The 20,766-nt window shown below is 39.6% G+C and overlaps 1 protein-coding gene across 1 annotated transcript in view; it reads left to right on the top strand.

Annotated features, from left to right (window-relative positions):
• The first annotated feature begins 4,089 nt into the window (after nt 1-4,089).
• dstyk (dual serine/threonine and tyrosine protein kinase) overlaps nt 4,090-20,766 on the top strand; it is a 33,669-nt gene continuing 16,992 nt past the window's right edge. The window contains exons 1-4 of the mRNA XM_037678868.1: nt 4,090-4,315; nt 11,630-12,039; nt 19,083-19,583; nt 19,750-19,945. Of these exons, the coding sequence (XP_037534796.1) occupies nt 4,117-4,315; nt 11,630-12,039; nt 19,083-19,583; nt 19,750-19,945 (1,306 nt within the window). The 5' untranslated portion in view covers nt 4,090-4,116. The remainder of the gene's footprint in view (nt 4,316-11,629; nt 12,040-19,082; nt 19,584-19,749; nt 19,946-20,766) is intronic.

Below are 20,766 nucleotides of genomic sequence, written 5' to 3'. Positions count from 1 at the left end.
GGACGTACGAAACAAACGCACTCACGTGTTTTTAAAGTCTTGATCAAATACTTTTGGTTTCTAGCGTTTCCAAAAGCAGAACGGGAGGAAGATCTTTCAGTTATCAGGCTCCTCTCTTGTGGAACCAACTTCCAGTTTCTGTCAGTGGGGCTGACACATTGTCCAGTTTTAAGACTGGACTTAAGACTTTCCTTTTTGATAAATTCTAGTTGGCTTGGTTTCCTGACCCATTCCTTATCTTATGCTGCTATAAATTTAGACTACTGGAGGACAAAATGATCTCATTTCATCAAATGAACAGTTACAAATACATACAAATGAATAGTTTATATTCATAATTATTCTTTCTTAACATGTGATTTCTGTCTTTTTTCCTCCTTGAGAAAACCTGATGGCCTCCATCCTGGACCTGCCATTGTGTGTTCGTTTTCTCCTTCCTGTCCTCTCAAACCCAGCAGATAGAAGCAGATGGCCGCTTGTCCTGAGCCTGGTTCTGCTAAACGTTTCTTCCTCACGAAGGAGCTTTTCCTTTCCACTGTTGCCTCTGTGCTTGCTTAGGATGGGAAATTACGATGAAGTGAAAACTCAAACAATCTGTTGGCTCCTCAGATAAAGAATGTTATAAACAGACTATATGTAGGTGAATGTTTCTGTGCCCTGAGACGACTTCTGTTGTGATTTGGCACTATTTTTCAGGTCTCTCTTGTAAATGAGTCTCCGAGGCTCAATAGGATTAACCTGTATAAGCAAAGGTTGAATGAAAATTTTAAATAAACTGAATTGAATTGAACAACTGAAAACAACATATGTCTTTACAACTACACGCCACTAGAGGGCACACCCTCTGTTATAAACTGTAAAAAACTGGTCTGGATTAACCCTCCTGCTGCCCTTGTGTTAAAACTAAGGCCCCTGGGTCATTTTGACCCAAGTGCAGCAGGAGGGTTAACCAATACAATCAATGTTGCACTTTTTCCTTATTTTATTTGGCTAGATTATAACCATTTTTTTTTAAATTTATTTAACTTTATTTAAATATAACAGTTAAATCACGCCTGAATAAATTAAATCTTGACCTAATTTTAACCCTCTGGGATCAAATTGATAGTTTTTTAAACAGGTAGGTAAATTTTAGTTAATTTCTACTCAGTAGTTTTTTTTTTTTTTTTTTTTTGGCTGCTCCCTTCTGCAGGGGTTGCCACAATGTGCAAACTCAAATAAAATATTTCTTAATTGTTTAACACAAAATACCCTTCCTGCTCCAACATGCAGCTCCAAGATCACAAGACTGTGACACTGACCACTGAGCTACCACAGCCCCCATTTGAATCAATATTTATTTAGGCTTTCTAAAAAAAATAATTAAATAACTTTAGTGAAATTGGGTTAATTTTAACTAGTTTGCTTGAACGTCAATCTAAATTTTAGACAGTTACTGTGTCAATTAATGTTTATTATTGAAAGGAAGTTACATACAATACAATGTTTATACCATTACCAGCTCCTTACCAGTTATTACATCCATGAATTTCTTCATGTTTCTGCCTAAATGATCAGGTAAAAGTGGATACAAAGAAACAAAACGACTGATCCTTAAACTTTGGATCTGTTTGTGATCAGTAGATAAACTCGTTAGGCAGCTATGAGAACTGCATCAAGTTTTCTGACGTAAAGGATCTAAACGTAAAACACCATCACAACGACGTTTTTTTATGACAGTTCCTACCTTTAACTTTTACTAAGTTGTCTTTATTCTCGTTATTGTTTTTTGGACACCGCAGATGATGGATGGAGGATGTAAATGTTGAGTACTTGTAAAGCAGAACTAATATCTTCGGTCAAAGTTTAATCAGAATCTTCAGGTTGCAATTAATGAAAATGAATAGTTAACCCAGTTCAAATTTGACTATGTTGTAAATTACGTTTACTAGCTAAAGTACTTTATTTAAAATTTAAATAATCTAAATAATTTTTACCATGAAACAGCATGTTAATAATACGGTAACAGCACATTTTATTACACTCAGTTAAAGTGTGCACTGTGCACATACATTAATTACCATGAGACAGCAGGTTTGTCGGCCAGACTTCATCTGATTCTTTTTTGATTAGCCTTGTCACCCACTGGGACAGATCCATTGTATTACATTCTGTTGGCAGAGAAATGAGTGAGAGATTTTTCCACTCATGCAGAAAGAGGAACATTGTGCACAAAATAAACAATGGGAACAATCAAAAGGGTTCTGGAGGAACGTCTCACAGATGTCTGAGCAACATTTTATAAGTCTATTGACCTAGAAACTCTAAGTTATTACACAAGCTCAAAAAAAATTGCATGAGGAAATATAAAATAAAGCTGAACAAAAAGTAACTCAGTTGCTGACAAGAGTTCAGTTGACATAAACCAGATTTAAACTCTTAATCAATTGTTCATATTTTTAATGTCTAAGAAATTAAATTTTGGTCCTAACCAGTTCGACTCTTGTTGACTTTATTCACCTTAGTGAATCTTTATCAGGTTACAGTTTTATTTTACAGATACAAATGTGAAAATCTTTGATTAGGTTTGCTTATTAAAAGCAACCACTATTTTTTAATTGTGCACAATCTGATACACAAATCATTTGTAAACATTTTTTTCTCTTTAGGTTTGTTTTGTAGTTGCAGTCAGAATAGAGACGTGCTAATTGCTTCAGGTTTGTGCCTAATGTGACTAACTTCCAATGAAAATCAAACAAACCCATCTTTTAACAATTCAATGTTGTTGCCGCTTCTCTTCATGCATTGATCTTGTTTAAATTAATGTCCTTGTGGTAACTACACTTTATTTATTATTAATATTGATGCTTTTATTTATTTGTAGTTGCACTTTTAATCTCTATGGAAGCCTAAGGAGGCCGAGTTTAAATATTTATTTTCATGGCATTACTTCAAGATAAATGGTATTCTCAAGGTAACAGACTCTCCAGAAAATCTCATCAAAATCAATAACTGCTGGCAGAGTTATTCTATGCTTTCAAACAAATATTTGTTTATTTATTTATTTATCTGTCTATCTAATTTAATGAAAGTATATATACATACATATGTATATATATATATAAATTTATATATAATTAATATATAAATAATAAATATATATAAATTAATACATGTTTAGATTTCCATTCTGCACTGTAGTTATTGTTACGCCTAAAAGACTCCTACATTTCCCAGACGGCTGTGCGCCACCTTTAAGCCCCGCCCATCATTTTCCTAGCTTCTGGTCGCCTCACTGTGTTTTGCTGTGATTGCCTGGCTCTCAGCCGTGCTATGTGATTCGGTCCGCTGACACGCCTCGTTGTGCGACACAACTGCTTCTTTTCATCGTCTTTTTTCGGTACTAAAAGACAGAAAGAACAGGGGAAGAAAAACAAGCTGCGAGTCGCATTTAGTTGCATGTTATCGTCGCTCTTCTTCGGGGTTGGAGGATTTCTGTTGGCTTCACGGAGCCTGGTTAGGACGCGGTTTTCCCCTGCGGAGCCTCATCCTGGACAGGACCTACGTTGTAGCCCGACTGTATGTTTATAAGAGCTGGGTTCTGCCTTTCCAACACGAGTCTGCATGGCCGTCCACCCGTGCTCCGGGTCGTTTATCTGAACGTAAAGAGCATGTTTGCTGCGGCAGGCCAAGGTGGGGACGGACAGGAGATGCCCTCAGGCTAACCGAGCTAACGTAGGAGGACCACGGCTGCGTCGCAAACATTTAGCACATCAGCGGTCAAAACAACGCAGCATTGATAGCCGCTGCTTTTAAAACGCCGAAGTTTAATTTATTCCTACTGACTCTTTTACGAGGACGAACAGCCAGGAAAAGATGAAAAACAGAGGCTAGCTAAACTAACATCATCCACTCTATGACACAAGAGATTAAAGGTACTGTTTACTAACGATACGCTCATGTTAAGATATACAAATTATTCAATGAAGTTGTCTCGTATCGACTTGTTTAACAAAGCCTTAGCCAAGCATGATAACTAATTAGTAACGAAACAAAGGCGGTGTGATAAAATAGAGGTTGTCCTTACATCATTTGGGACCTAAACCCCCCAGTCTGTAAAGCATTAACCTGCTCGCCATGACTGAGGGAAACGTCCAGCAGCAGAGGACCCCTTTAGCCCGGGAGCTAACCAGGGTGTTCAGCAACTACAACAAGCACTCCATCCAGCTGAAGAAGAACCTGAAGGAAACTAATGCTTTCTTTCGAGAGATCAGGCAGAACTACAGCAATGCCAGCACATCAACAATAAGCTCGGATTCAGTCTCTTTGGAGGCAGGTAGGTTTCAACACACATGACACCCATAACATCATCAAAAACTGCAGTCTCAGCATTTGTTTTTAATCATTTCTGAAGCATCTGAGAGCAGTTGGTTTAAACCTTTGTGGCTTGAAGTAAAGCAAAGAGGAGTAACCAGTTAAGTGATTATTTCTGTAACTGGCAGGCTGAAAAAAATCCATTCATTAGAGTCATGGAAGGAGATTAAAGCCCCTCTGAAATGCATGAGCAGACTAAGTGCTCCAAATATGCTGAGATTTCTGCACTAGCTTGTTGAAAATCTGAAGTTGTTTCCTTTTTATTTGGGCTTTTAGTTTTATGTCGCAGTTGCTCGTTTGGTGCGTATCCACACCGCAGGAAATGTTCGATCCTCCCAAGTTTATCCAAATTTATCTTTTCACCATGTAATGCAAACATACTCTGTGAAACAATCAAATTGACCTATTTGATGCTTGCCTCAAACGAGTTCTGCAATTTGAAGGTTTAGATTCACCACCCATAGTTCTAGGTTTTAAACCATCCCTGATTATTAAGCTGATCAAGTCTGGACTGGATTATCCTACAAATTACCGGTAATGCACATGAGTCACCGAACAGCCTCGGTTTTATAAATTCAGTTACACAAGAAAGAGATAATTTCAATCTTAAATCCTAGATTAAATGTTTTGGTTTGTTTGTTTTTACGCCTGAAGCTGTAGCAGTTCATATTCATTGTGTGGAGTCTATCTTAAACAGGTTACCGGTAGATTTTTTTTAAAGGGAAACATTTATACATTGTGACATGAAACCATCTCAGACCACGTCATGATAGATTTCTTCTCAGCGCCGGCCTTCAAAGTTCTCGTCTGAATATTTTGCTTCGACTGTGGAGAGGTGCACTTGTGTCCGCAACTACCAGGCTCTTGTCCTTGGCTTCTGTGTCCACCACGACATAACCTGGTGGGCACATAACCCGGGGTGCAAACCTGCACACCAGGGCAAGCCCTCGTGGTTTACACGGTTGTGGTTGAGTGGTTAGAGCAGTCGTCCTCCAATGCAAGAGTCGGGGGTTCGATTCCACCAGCAGTCACATGCCGAAGTGTCCCTGGGCAAGACGCTGAACCCCTCATTGCCTCATATGTGTGTCATATCGGTGTATGAATAAGATAAGAGATGTGATCTAAAGCACTGATTAGTCTTTGCACAAGTATAGTAGAGTGCTGTATGAATGGGTAAATGAGGCACAGATTGTGTTGTAAAGCGCTTTGAGTATCTTGATAAGATAGAAAGGCGCTACATAAGTACAGTCCATTTACCATTTACGATAATTCCAGCTCAAGCATTTTGTAATTCCATCATTATTTAAAATTATACTAAAACAAAACTGTTTTTCTTGGTCAGAGGGAGTTTAAGCAAAACATGAAATCAGTGCAATTTAACTCCAGTTTTCATTCATTTTATTCCTTTTTGGAAAACAAACAAAACACCCTTATCTGCAGTTTGATGAGTTTCTGAATCTGGAGCTAAACCCGTGTCGGGCTCATAATTTACATTTAAAAATGAAAGCGCTTGTACAGATATTAAAATAACCTTTGGTTGCATTTACACGGGTAGAATAAAAGTTTTACTGCCTTTGTGTTTTTCTTTTGACTACTTCCTCCTTCAGGGCACGCCAGAGCAAGTGCACTTGCTTAAAATATACAATTCAATTCAAAAATACTTTATTAATCCCAAAGGGAAATTATTTGTTGTTGTAACTCGTTATCCTCAATTCATTAAGAGATGTTATAGATGCTGATGGCTGTAGACAGGAAGGATCTCTTGTAAAGGTCCATCCCACAGTGGATCCTAAGAAACTGGCTGCAGACGCCGTCCGATCCGTCCACCCAGACTCAGCTGGCCTCTTGGTTCCCCCGGGCTGTAGAACCATCTGAATGCCGAGCAGAACTCCTCCCAGAGCGATGGTCATTCCTCCCAGCAGTCTGCCGAGCTCCTCATCACTGCAGACAGCCGGCTGCAGGTGCAGAGGGACGATCCTGTCCTTCCGCTGTCATGAGCCGTGTTTCCTGCTAGTTCCAGGATCTCAGTGGTCAGGCACTCGAACACAGCTGGCAGGTAGATGAGAATGCGTCCACAGAACATCCTTTTCAAATCATTTGAGAGTTGGGGCTGTAGTTGAGATATTATTTGAGCTTTTGAGATGTTAATCAGCTGCTGTTGGTTGTAGAAAACTGCCTTGTTGCCATGGTTACGCATCATAACAAATGTCCAAAACAAAAACAGTTTCAGTAAAAATCCTTCCAGCTGCACAGCATCCGATATCAGAGGAAACAATCATCCAAAAAATTGTGATTTACATCCAGAAAACCAGGAATTAAAGTTTCCAATAGCAAAATCTCAGAATGAAAGTAACAGAGCTGCTCCAACATGCAGCCACCTGGAGCGGCACAATTTACTAGAAGTAATTTACTGCCGCAATACGGCATTATGTTTTAACACCATATGCCTTTCCTGACGCAACCTGGGCTCAAACTCGCAACCTCGGGATTACAAACTGTGGCACCGACAGTCCGAGCTACTGCAGCCACAATTACCTTTACTGTCTATAAAACTATAAAAAATTTTTGAATGAAACATGAACTAATATTAGTAAAAAGTACGGTAAATAATCAATTAAAAAAATGAGTGAAATGTCTTTTTTTCTAGACTTACAGGTGTTGAAAAAGGTTGAGTTGACCTGAGACCATGTTGGGACGTTGCAGAAAAGACAATTTCTAGCATAAATCACACATCTCTTAATTTGTACAAATGGCTTTGATATTATGTATTATCAGTGCATGAGTGTATTAATTAACTGCAATGATCATTTTTGCTCCTTAATTAAAGACAAGCTCTTTTGCGCTCAGTTGGAATTGTTACCTGTTGGAGAAAAATATTCTCGCTTTATCTTACTTAATCAAAAAGAACCACACTTGAGAGCAGGAGATTTTTAACCCAACATTTTACTCACTCATTCAAAGCAGATTACAAACACAGATACATGATGCATGGAACATGTCACAGAATGAGCGTCGAACGAGTTTGCTGCAGACTTTTATCCAGCGGTGTTCCCTCATAGCCAGCTCCAGTCGCACGCATAATCCATGGCTGTCGGCGAGTCGGCCACCAGATGAAGATAAGGGAATGTTTTGGGCATGTTCCCATGGCGACAACGCCAAGGAGGCACTGCGAGTCGGCCTTCAGGCCTGAGATATGAGAATATTTTGGGCATGCATTTCAGAAGCAGGACATAATATAATATAAATATTCATACCAAAAATTCTCAAACATCCCCTCCTGTTTATGGATTTTTTTTATTACATTATCAATATCAATCCTTACAAGCAGGGATGCTTTATGCATGTGATGGAAACCCCCTAGGCAAAAGAACAGTTCAAACAGTTTAATGAAAGGGGAAACAAAACACCGCCTCAGTGCCTTTCTGACGATGACCTTATGGCGCATTTCAGCATCCCTCCTGGGTGGGGTCAGGATAAAAGAAAAAACAATGGAGTAAATCATAAATGCATAAAATAGAATTTATTTAAGTTAAACATAAAGGGAGAAAAAAGCACACACAAAAAAGTCAACTCGTAAAGCCTTCCTCAGACAGATCTTTCTCTCTTCAACTTGCAACTGGTTAAACATTACCAAAAGTTAATCAAACCTTTTTATAGTTCAAGAATCTTTCATTATCCTCGAGGGGCAATTTGTTTCACAGTCTGTAAGCACACTAAACATCCATACTAGACAAAACATTAAGACATTAAAATAACATTAAGACATTAAAATAACAGTACATCATCACTGTTTGGTGAGAAGCCTGGTGGCTACAGAGATGAATGAGTTTTTCAGTCTGCTCGTCCTACGGATACTTGCGTCCAGATGGAAGCAACCTGAACTCACCATGGAGTGGGTGATCAGGATCTGCCAGAATCAGCCTGGCCTTGTTCACTGACCTCGCCTTGTGTCTTTTTATTATTGCAGTACAGTAGTCCTTCGTTTATCCGTACCCTGAAACCCTGTGATAAGTGAAAAACCGCAAAATAGAGATAGTAGTACAAATAGTAAGTAGTAGTTTTTTTAGTGTGTGGTGTGTGTGTGTGTGTATATATATATTATGTGTATATATATATATATATATATATATATATATATATATATACAGGTCCTTCTAAAAAAATTAGCATATTGTGATAAAGGTCATTATTTTCCATAATGTAATGATAAAAATGAAACTTTCATATATTTCAGATTCATTGCACACCAACTGAAATATTTCAGGTCTTTAATTGTTTTAATTCTGATGATTATGGCATACAGCTCATGAAAACCCAAAATGCCTGTCCCAAAAAATTAGCATATCATGAAAAGGTTCTCTAAACAAGCTATTAACCTAACCATCTGAATCAGCAACGTAACTAAACGCCTGCAAAAGATTCCTGAGGCTTTTGAAAACTCCCAGCCTTGTTCATTACTCAAAACCGCAATCATGGGTAAGACTGCCGACCTGACTGCTGTCCAGAAGGCCATCATTGACACCCTCAAGCAAGAGGGCAAGACACAGAAAGAAATTGCTGAATGAATAGGCTGTTCCCAGAGTACTGTATCAAGGCACCTCAGTGGGAAGTCTGTGGGAAGGGAAAAGTGTGGCAGAAAACGCTGCACGATGAGAAGAGGTGACCGGACCCTGAGGAGGATTGTGGAGAAGGGCCGATTCCAGACCTTGGGGGACCTGCGGAAGCAGTGGACTGAGTCTGGAGTAGAACCATCCAGAGCCACCGTGCACAGGCGTGTGCAGGAAATGGGCTACAGGTGCCGCATTCCCCAGGTCAAGCCACTCTTGAACAAGAGACTGCGTCAGAAGCATCTCGCCTGGGACTGCTGCTGAGTGGTCCAAAGTTATGTTCTCTGGTTACAGTAAATTTTGCATTTCCTTTGGAAATCAAGGTCCCAGAGTCTGGAGGAAGAGAGGAGACACAGAATTCACATTGCTTGAGGTCCAGTGTCAAGTTTCCACAGTCACTGGGGTGTCATGTCATCTGCTGGTGTTGGTCCACTGTGTTTTATCAAGCGCAGGGTCAATATCAGGAGATTTTGGAGCACTTCATGCTTCCATCTACTGAAAAGCTTTATGGAGATGAAGATTTCATTTTTCAGCACGACCTGGCACCTGCTCACAGTGCCAAAACCACTGGTAAATGGTTTACTGACAATGGCATTACTGTGCTCAATTGGCCTGCCAACTCTCCTGACCTGAACCCCATAGAGAACCTGTGGGATATTGTGAAGAGAAAGTTGAGAGACGCAAGACCCAACACTCTGGATGAGCTTAAGGCCGCTATCGAAGCATCCTGGGCCTCCATAACACCTCAGCAGTGCCACAGGCTGATTGCCTCCATGCCACGCCGCATTGAAGCAGTCATTCATGCAAAAGGATTCCCGACCAAGTATTGAGTGCATAACTGAACATGATTATTTGAAGGTTGGAGTTTTTTGTATTAAAAACACTTGTCTTTCATTGGTGGGATGAAATATGCTAATTTTTTGGGACAGGCATTTTGGGTTTTCATGAGCTGAATGCCATAATCATCAGTATTAAAACAATTAAAGACCTGAAATATTTCAGTTGGTGTGCAATGAATCTGAAATATATGAAAGTTTCATTTTTATTATTACATTATGGAAAATAATGACCTTTATCACAATATGCTAATTTTTTTTAGAAGGACCTGTATGTGTGTGTGTGTGTATATATATATATATGGCGTTTTAAACCCTTCCCACACTATTGCAATATTCTAAACAATGTTTCTAAACTCTTAACGCTCTAAAAGAGCACAGAATGTCATGATTTTCCTCTCTCTTCCTCCGCTGCTCTCAGGCACCTGCAAGCGTTCTTGGCTACACCCACTTCTCTGCTCTGCATGGAGATCAGCTGAGCAGCTGCAGAAGGAAACTTATCCTGCAGTGTGGGCTGAACAGAGGTGCAGGAGGTGCTAAATAATAAAAAAATTATTTAAAATAAAAATTCCACGCCGATCGTGCGGCTCATCCATCCATCAGTCAATTGTTTGTCGTGTCCAATCTTATTTTGAAAAACCGCGATAGAGCGAGTCCGTGAAAAACGAACCGTGACGTAGCGAGGGTCTACTGTATTCGCCTTTTTATTGCCAACAGCTTGTCCTAGACTCAGTCAGCTTTATATTGACTCTATACCAACCTTCTAGTAAATGCACATCCGCACAGAGGATAGCTGAATGTTTGTCACTGCCGCTTCACACACCACAATCAGAAACATCTTTTCTCATCCATTTTGATGAAGTGAGGAAGGCTTGCATTGAGTTGAACAGTTTCCACCATGTAATGGAAATTATTCAGGTTTTTCACCTCGAGTCTTGAGGATTGTGCTGCCATAAAAGCTGTAAAATCATCTTCTTTTTTTTTTTCCACATAAACCCCACGTTTTAACTACATGAAAGAAAATCAAGTAGATTTGACCATACTAAATTATATTTTATTATATGAACTTTAAAAAAAAATGCTATTTAAATGCAAAAGCACCAATAAAATTAATACATTTTAGATTTAAACTTAACATTCAGATTTTTTTCATCTAAAGAATTTCAGAAAAAGTCTAGATTTGATCAGTCGAGTGAAGTAAAACAGTTTTTATTTATTTATTTGACGATTTGATTGAAGCTTGTTAGATACATTAAAACAGAAGAAATGGCTCTTTAATACCAGTACTAGCTGAATTGAATCTTTAAACCCAAACCAGTTGAAGTGTCTTTAAACTGACTCATGGATCAGACGTCGGTGGTGGACTCATCTGGACAAACTGAGCTTCCTGTAGATGCTGTTATGCATTATTTAGTTTTTGTTTTTTGGTAAAGGTTGTGACCAGCTCAGCATGTGGGATCTTTATGTGGGTTTAGAGAATACGGTGTTAATGTCAAACACGCAGCGGTCTACTGTATGAAGGGGGCAACTGTTCTTCTTTTTGTTATACAACTGTTTTAGTGTCAAAGGATTCTGCATGAGTGAGCCTAAAGGGATTTTTCTGAGGCTTCTTCAGGTCATGGAGTTTGATGTAGCTCAAGGAATGATGACGGATACTTAATATTTTGATGTATTTTGTGTTGCTAAACAATATACTTCATGAGAAAGATACTTCTGTCTCCTCTCTTACTGCACGGTTCTGACCATTAGTCAATAAAAAACTCAACGGTACTAGTAATGATTTTTTGATAATCAAGTCTGCTTCATGCACATTTTTTTCTAATCTTTCCACAGGTCAGCTCAGCTGCATTTCTTTCCCAAGTCATGAAGAAGAGTTCCTGCGTAACAACGTGGGTGCTGCCCCACACATCTTGGTTCTGGGTCAGGACTGTGCCGCTCGCTACCAGCTGCTCAACTGCCTTCTGGGGGAGAGGCTGCTGCCGCTGGGCTCGGAGGCTGGAGAGGTGTGCGAGGGAGTCCACGGGATCGTCTGCAAGAGGAGGAAGCTGTGTTTCACCCACGGGAGACAGACCCGGCTCAGCTTGGCGCTGCCCGGTCAGTACGAGCTGGTGCATCAGCTGGCTGCTAACCGAAGCCGCTGGGATACGGTTCCACGGGAGGACCTGGAGATCCACGAGGAGTGTGAGGACCCGGCTCACAGGCTGGCAGAGCTGGAAATCACTCTGCATCACCCCATGCTTCAGGTAGGCAGAATTGTTGTCATTTATTTATTTTTGTGCAACAAAACCTTGAACTTACTTTTTTTTTTAATTTCCTAAACCATATTTAAACAAAATATGAACAGAATTTTAATATTTTTGTAAAACTCAAGAAGCTAACAAAAGTGTCACCTTTGTTTAGAAAGTCCTTGTTATGTGCTTGGAGACTTTGTAAACAGATTAATAAAAATATTAGGACAAAAATAATCAGACAATTAAATTCAGTGGCATTCAAAGTTGCCACAGTTATATTTTTAGAGTTATTATGGGCTTGATACTATTGTGTTCTACATAAATACATATTTTTTCTTCATTTGCTGTTAATTTTATTTTATATATACTGGTAATTGCATATATTTTTTTTAATTTAAAATGTTAAACTTTGCTTCTGATGTAAATTATGATGAGCTTTGCATCACAATTTATTCAGATTATATAATGTATTATATTTATCTGTTTATCTTTTGGAAGACGAATCTTCCTCAAACGAGAAAAAAAAAAAAAAAAAATTTTTGTCTAACACATTTTTGCTCACATGGCTCAGCTCAGAACAACAGATTACAGAGCAGAGAGGATTATTTTCTGGGCTACTGAGTTAAAAAATATATTTTCTCTTCCTAATTTGCTCTGCTGTTTAGACATGCTCTCCTATACAGTCGGTCTTTTTAACTCTGTTAAAAGAGACTTAAGTTGTGAAGACAAAAGAACAAATGTTGGACAACAAAAGTCATTGTGACCTAAAAATCCCAGCATCCTTCTGAAGTTAAGTGGTGTGAAAGGATTGTAGTCATTCCTGTCATGTGGCACACGTGTAAAATGGGCCTGTAATGTTTAGACCGAGGCCGTTTAACGAGCATCACACAGTCCGAGAAAATGAGCTTGTTCGTCCCTGACTCGGGGCGGCCCACCCGTCCGGTTCCCTTACGTAAAGCCACCGGTCTGGTGCGATTCACATGACTGGGTCGTGTAAAAAAAAAAACAAAAAAAAAGATCTCAAACGCTTGGCTGTGATACAGTCGTCATGGTTACAAATACTGGTAATTCTAGGACACTGACTCAACCAAAACAAATTTTGAAACATTTTTAAAGCCGAAATCAAGATTTTTGCATAATCTAATCTATTAGAGAAGGTTTATTTAGAAAGTAATTAATCCGTCATTACTATTATTTGTATTATAAATCAGTTTGCATCAGTTTTTGACTCGCATGAAATAAATCAACATATTTGATGTTTTCAGACAAAAACAAGGTGCTGAGTCGCAGATATAAATTTTTTTAAAGTGTCTTTGAAATGTGGGAACTTGAGTGGAAAGGTTTTACTTTTTACTTTATTCTCATCGATAATCATCAGGGGATTTTTGTGTGCATGTGTAGGTTATTGTTAGCGAATTATCTCATGAACCTATGGGTGGATCTTAATGAATCTCATCAAGTAATCACTGAACGTGCATCTACAATGGATTTAATATTTGAGTCAGCTTAAGTTAAAGTAGTATGCTGAAGCTAATCCACCTTAGCAAACACAAAAATGGCTACAGCTCAGCTAATTTCACTGATCGTAAGCTAAAATGTGGTATGGAAGTTAGGGCTGTACGATATGGACCAAAATTAATACTGATATTTTCAAGATAAATCACGATATACGATGTATATCATTTTTTTTTTCTTTCCATAAAGTAATAACAAAAATATATTTCTGAGTCAAAGCTTTGTCCCAATGGTCACACAGGCACATTTATTAACAAACAGCTGTAATTGTACAAATCAAATGTCTAAAAATAAACTATTTACATATATTAAATAATAATCCTCCCCAGCTGCGCCGCCTTCACGACGTTAGTAAGCATGTGTGAAGCAGCACGTGAGGGGCTGCGTTTGTATTCAGTGAGGGAGAAGGCGAGGCCGCGTGAAGATGGCGGCGCAGACGGGCTGAAAAAGGAGAACTACTGTACACAGATTTTCAAGTCTTACAGTGAGAGTAGCACAACATTAATAAAGCAGCAGCTTATATCCCTAAAGACATGGTCCTTAACAGCTAACAAGACGGCTAAAGTTAGCCATCTTGTTGTTCCACAGTTGAAACTGGGACTGTGTCTTTATCGATATGATAAGCTGCTGCTTTATTAATGTTGCGGCATCTCTCACTGTTCCTCTCATAAGGCTCAGCATGAGTTTGTCTCGGGGAAGGAGGCTGCAGTCAACAGTCGGAGCTGCAGCTGCAGTTACACACACGCTTCATACTCCACTTATGGTGAAAAAAGTTCCTGGTGCCGACCTTTTGCCGGGACTTGTTTTCGGCATTGTCTACAGAAAACACTTTTTCTGCTGCTCATCTGACAATTTAAATCTAAACCATCTCCAAATAACAGCCATTGTTTTCCTTTTTGTTCAGCAGCTAAGCTGCTCTTTGATATCCTCTCCTGTGTTTACGTCTGCTAAACTCCGCCCACCCGGAGAAGCAGGAAGTGGGGGGAGCAGGTGAGGGCCTGGGTTTGTATTCAGTGAGGGAGAAGGAGGGGTTGCATACCGTTGGCACAGACGGGAGAAAAAGAACTACACAGATTTTCAAGTCTAATAATAATGGTTGCGGTAGAGCAGAGGTGTCAAACTCACTTACAAAAGGGGGCTAAAATTAAAAGCTTTTTCAAACTTAAGGGCCAATTTCAGAAACTACATTAACTCAAATCAGATACCCGACATCTTTTCTTGGTCACAGGTTCCTCAACAAGAGTTTGATTGGTCTCATTTGATGTTCTCTGTTGTGCTTTTGACATCATAATCAAAGATTACTGAAACAATTCAAGAGATAAAAGTATTTTGTGTTTCACATATCATCTTAGGGGCCAGATAAGACGTCAACAAGGGCCACATTTGGCCCCCGGGCCTTGAGTTTGACACATGCGATAGAGCCATTTTAACCATTGTAAATTTAATAACTTGTGGTACATCGAGTATATTCGATAAAATCACCCAGCCCTAATGGAAGTAGCGGTCAGTCATCTTCATTACTGGTACTTACACCAAGCACAAGATCTTTTTCACCCCTGTTGACCCATTCTCTCTGTTTGCTACATCTCTCATAAACCAATGGACAGATTTTAATGAAAATCTAAACAAAATCATTCATTGTACACGTTGAAGTTTTGGTGACCTGATTTAGGAGTATTGCCTGATCTAATCAACCTTAGCACACACAAAAATGTCTTACTCAATCATTTTGACAGAAAATTCAGTGTGATGGTAGTTGTCATCCTCGTCATGTACTCCAAGCACTAACGGATCATTCAAGATCTTTAAAACTTTGGTTTGCAAGGCAGCAGTTGACGAGCATTTCTTTAAACAGATGCTAGTTTTATTTAGATGTTGTGCGAATCATAATTCAATATTTGTCCTATATAAAAACAGTGGGCTGATCTTTCTCTGAATCTGTTTGATGAACTGCACTCGATGAATATGATCTTCTTCCTTTAACTGGACACTGAACAAGCTGAAGTGTGCTGCAGCGCTTTATGCTCCTGCTGAATGCATAAGACAGAGCCGTTATCACTGAGCAAAAAGTAAACCCACAGAATCTCTCTGCTCGCCGTGGTATTCACACTGTTCTGTTATAATCACAGCGCTGTGCTTTAGAGGCCTCCTGATTAGTTTTTTCATCATCCTGGAGTTTACGTTGCCTTTAAACTCAGTTCAGCTGTGAAGACATGAAGGGGCCATAACTATCACCATGTGTCTAAAATGCTTTTTTATATGCTCCATGTTTGTTGACCGCTCCACAAGGTCGCATAAGTCCGTCTTCCTGTTAACAAAGGGCTGTGATGTTAACAGTCACCCCTTAAATATGCAGATAGAAGAAAGCTCTTCTTTTTTATAAAGATCATTTATCTTCTCTGTTGTTTTAGAATTTGGTCCCAGGAATAATGCCATGCTTTAAAGATATAAACAGAGCAGTAACTTCAACCCACAGACTTGTTATTGGGAACAGGCTGCATGAATTCAAACACTGCGTTGATTTTGGTTGGTCGTAAGTGAATGTTTGCAGGCTATCTTTGTTCCAAAGACACTCTTTAGGCGGACTCGCCTCTTGTTTCTTGGAGACAGGACTGACGGTCTCCTTTGTTCGGGTGTTGGTTGTTTCTGCCTCTTTTCTCTGGCTGTCTTCTCTGTCATGGTTTCCCTCGCGGGACTATTTATGGATTTACTTTTGTTGATATTTATTAAGGGTCAAGAACATTTATTCACTTCGGGCAGTTTAATTTGTTATGCCTCATCGCAGACATTCCCAGGACCAACACAAATATTTTGGAGCATTTATGTGTGCAGAAATAGAAAAGGCATGTGATTGAATTTTATTTAAAACTGTCTGAGCAGCTGTTTAAAACGGGAACAGTACTTGGTGATTAAAACGTGCTCATTTAACTGAAGGATCTCTCATATCTCACTCAGAACTCGCAACAGTTGGTGACTACATGGCGAACAGCGTTCAAGAGGGCGTCTTGAATATAGGGGTGCACTGATAAATCGGCCGGACGATTTCCTTAATTTTGGGAAATCGGCCGATACTTGCATGAGAAACTGATTTTACCGATTAAAAAATTTTTTTTTTTTTAGTTTTAACAACAATTGCCTGAACTTCATTAATATTTCAGAGCACTACCTCATGGCCAGTTAAAACAAGTTTGTGTTGTTTCTAGGATATTGTTCAAGGGTATGTTTTTCAATAAAATAATATTTGAAAATTGAAGGTGCATTGTGACCTTATTGTACTTGCGTTTTTTCTTCTTTTTTTGGCAGAAGAGCAAAGATTTCAGACAAACAATGCATTTCATTGAGGACAACAAAGATAACTTTACTAACACTTATACATATTTACCTCTATGTTAGATTTGTTATTCTGGATAAAGTTTTACAAGACTATGCTAGGCTAGGTTATCAAAACGTCAGCTTGCTAAAATGAGAGGCACATAGCTACGAGCTAAGCTAACAGGCCGACATCAGGGAAAAAACCTCTTGTCGAAGCTCCAAAATTCACTGTCAAAACTTGTGCCTTAGTGTAAAAAGTTGTTTTTCTCTGCAAAAAGAAGCTGAGAACTTGTTTACTGATTTTTGTATTAAAATCTTTGTGTGAAAAATGCTATGCTAAAGAGCTCAAACCACACAGAGCGTTCGCCATTTTGAGAACCGAAGGACAGCCCATGTCACGTCAAGGGGCTTCCCTCCCATTTTTCTTAAGACACGCTGCTCACTCCCTTACTATCCATCCTTCGGTTCAGTCTTATATTGTCATCCGTTGGTTGAAAAAAGGTACCACTGTACATGCAAAACAAATCAGCAAACATTTCTCCTTAAATTTGGCAATAATTATTGATTGTCAAATTTCAAACAATATTATTGTTTATCGCAATAATTTCTGAGACAATTAATCGCCCAGCACAATTTGTTGTTGTGACAGGCACATTGAAGAGTTTCTCAGTTTTCTTCATTGAGCCAAGCATGCCTTGTCGTTTCAGTTATGAATATGTTTGAAAGATTTGTGTGGACAATTTTGTCTCAAATTAGCTGTCAAGGTGAGTACAAAACGAGCCGAGGTGGGCAGCAAAATAATGCGCACGGCCAAGAATACAGTTCTTCAAACCAAAATGCGTGCAAAAATAGCTCATGATTTTCAAAATTAGCTGCTCAAAACCTTTTCCCATGACTCCGGTCGCTCGAACAAAAATCAGTGACTGACTGAAAATGCTTCTGTTTTTTTGAATCGCCACCTCATCTCCCGACAGCCCATGATGTCTTTTAGTTTATCTAATTGTTGTAAAACATTGTACACAAAAGTTTACTTCTTTTGCTGTCGGTTGAAATAATTAGGTTTTTGTTTAGAGTGGAAAAAGTCATCAGCAGATCTGTGGCCCTAGAGAGGAAATTTAGGTTTAGCTTTGAGGTTTAGTGTTATTTTTTTCCCTGCGCTTCATCTTTATGGCAGCTTCTTCTGCAGACAAAAACTCCTCGGGTGAAGGTGAAGAGGTCAGCATATATACACAAAACCTCCTGACAAATTAATGTTCCTGGAAAATTTAATGGAAAAAAACCTGTTTGTGTTGTGAGACCATCTTTGCTTTCATGGTTTTCTCATGTGTTGTAGAGACTAAACACTTGTTGTTTTCTCAGTGAGCATCTATATGAGAGCTTTTGTGTAAATTTATCACAAGGCACAGAGCTTATTTGGAACAAACACTTGTTAAAGCAGTTAAACTTGACCTTGCTGACCTCGTAAGATTTCATGTGTAATATAGAAATACATTGGAATGAATGCACAGATCATTTTTAATTTACTTTATTCATTTCTTTTATGATAATATTCTGTATTTGCTCATAATCATCCTGACAGAAAGTGTTGAACACAGAAACAAGTTTACAACTTGGAGCAAATGTGAAGCAATGATTTTATTTGAAAATAAATCTCGTGGTTTAGTACCATAACATTTTGGAAGGGCTATTATTCATTCACATAGTTGCTTTGAGTAAAGTTATGTTTATGTTTTAATGGCCTAAATGCGCCATAGAGCTAAAGAGTTGTGTAATTTTGTTCCAGTTTATTGAAAGATACCTAGTGTTCATAGAAAACTGATCCAATTTTTAAAAAATAATTTGTGATCATCACTGACTTGTTGCAGCCCAGTGAGATGCTAACTTCAGTAAACATTTGGCAGATGAATCCAATGGCACTGTTTGATGTGTCTGTACATAAGGTGGTTAATTTTAATTTTGCTGATTTTGTTCACTGCTGTCTTTAAGTAACTCTATTTTGCGTTTCCATTTCTGTGCATCTTTTCTCGTTTTTGAGCATTTTTTATTTACATTTCTTATTTGATCCGTCCCTTTTGCTGCTTCAATAATATATATTTCTGTGCCAAGGGACAAATAAAGAACTATATTGTTCAGTCTTATTAATTTGGACTGTTTGTTGTCCATATTACAGTTGTATATGTTTGAAATGAGAATCATATTTCTGAGGTTTGTTTGTGGTTTGTCACCAGGAGGCGAAGGTGATGGTGGTGCCCTGTTCCAGTGTCCAGCCCATACAAGAAGCTCTGGAAGACTGCACTGTCAACGCAATTCCCATCATTCTTTATGCCATCAACCAGGACTCCTTGACCTCAGAGCAGGCGGCTGAGATCTGGAAGGTCAAAGAGTTGATCTACTTTCCCATCTGTTTCATTCGTGTCCCCGACACCACGCTGGCAGCCTCTCCAGAACCCGGCCGCCGGGCGGAGAAGGACAGGGAGAAAAGCCCCTTACACAAGCAGCTACTCTCACTCGGTTTCTTAAATAATCAAACAGGAAGCTGTTCCTGTGGCGCCCCCACGCAGATCCCCACCCCGGGGGCCAAGCCCCAAAGCATGCTGGGTGAATCGTTTGAAAGACTGCATCGGTTGTTGGTTCCGTTTGCTCGCCAAGTGCTCCAAAGCGTACAAGTGGAGGCCGCCAACCTGCTTAACAAGCTTCATTGTCGATGTCTAGATCTTTTCATCAACCAGGTCAGAAGATGACGTACAAAATGTTTGATTTTCCTACTTCAGCACCATCACGTGAGCTTTGCTGCAGGCACTGCATGGATTAGCTGGTCTCTGTTTGTTTTGAGCCTCACTCCTTCTGACAGAAACGCTAACGGACTTTTGTCCCCTTTGCCTCACTTCCCCGCAGGCCTTCGACATGCAGAGGGACTTGCAGATAACCCCTCGCAGGCTGGAGTACACCCGTGAGAAAGAGGGCGAACTCTTCAACTCCTTGATGGCCATCGCCAACAGAAAACAGGAGGAGATGAAGGAGATGATCGTGGAGACCCTCAGCAGCATGAAGGAGCAGTTGCTGGAGGATGCAGCCAACTTAGAGTTTAAAGGTTAGTGAGGAAACTTGGAGCATAAACCACAGGCAGGGTGACAATTATATGTTTATTTTTATTCTACTTTTGAGTCTTGGGCACTCAAACTGTTCTTCTAGAGCTTCATTATTTTGCAAATTTCACTTGTTTATTTATTTTTTTATTGCTGGATGTCTGCTCTAGACCAACACAGGTTGAGTGTTTAATGCCTCTCAGGCCTCGCTTTGCCAGACAAGTAGAACTGTAATATAGAGCAGGTGTATTTCACCGCCTTTTTCGAGCAATAAAAGTGGTCCAGCGGTGCATCCGCTGAACTCGCTGGTTACAAACACTCAAAATTCAGTGCCACTGCAACTGGAAACCAGTCTTTTATTTCTTCTACATGGTTGTTTAAGAAATAAGAAGCAACTCATTGCACCAGTTGGGGTTAAATAACTTGTTGCCAGCTGACAGAAAATTGCACATGCAGTAATTATCCAATAGGAGGCTCATTAGTAGGGGCTGTTCGGTCCCTGTATGACCGGTGTCAGAACTTGGTCCGCATCGCCGGCAGTAAGTCGGGCTCATTCCCGTAAGAGTTGGACTCCGCCAAAGTTGACCTTTGTCACCGATTCTGTTCATAACTTTTATGGACAGAATTTCTAGGCGCAGCCAAGGTGTTGAGGGGATCCGTTTTGGTGGCCGGAGGATTGCGTCTCTGCTTTTTGCAGATAATGTGGTCCTATTGGCTTCATCAGATTGTGATCTACAGCTTTCGCTGGAGCAGTTCGCAGCAGAGTGCGACACGGCCGGGATGAAGATCAGTTCCTCCAAATCCGAGGCCATGGTCTTGAGCCGGA

This window comes from Nematolebias whitei, chromosome 7, assembly GCF_014905685.2.
Source record: "Nematolebias whitei isolate Nwh7 chromosome 7, NemWhi1, whole genome shotgun sequence".
NCBI classification, from domain to species: Eukaryota; Metazoa; Chordata; class Actinopteri; order Cyprinodontiformes; family Rivulidae; genus Nematolebias; species Nematolebias whitei.
This window is presented reverse-complemented; position numbering and strand designations above follow the sequence as displayed.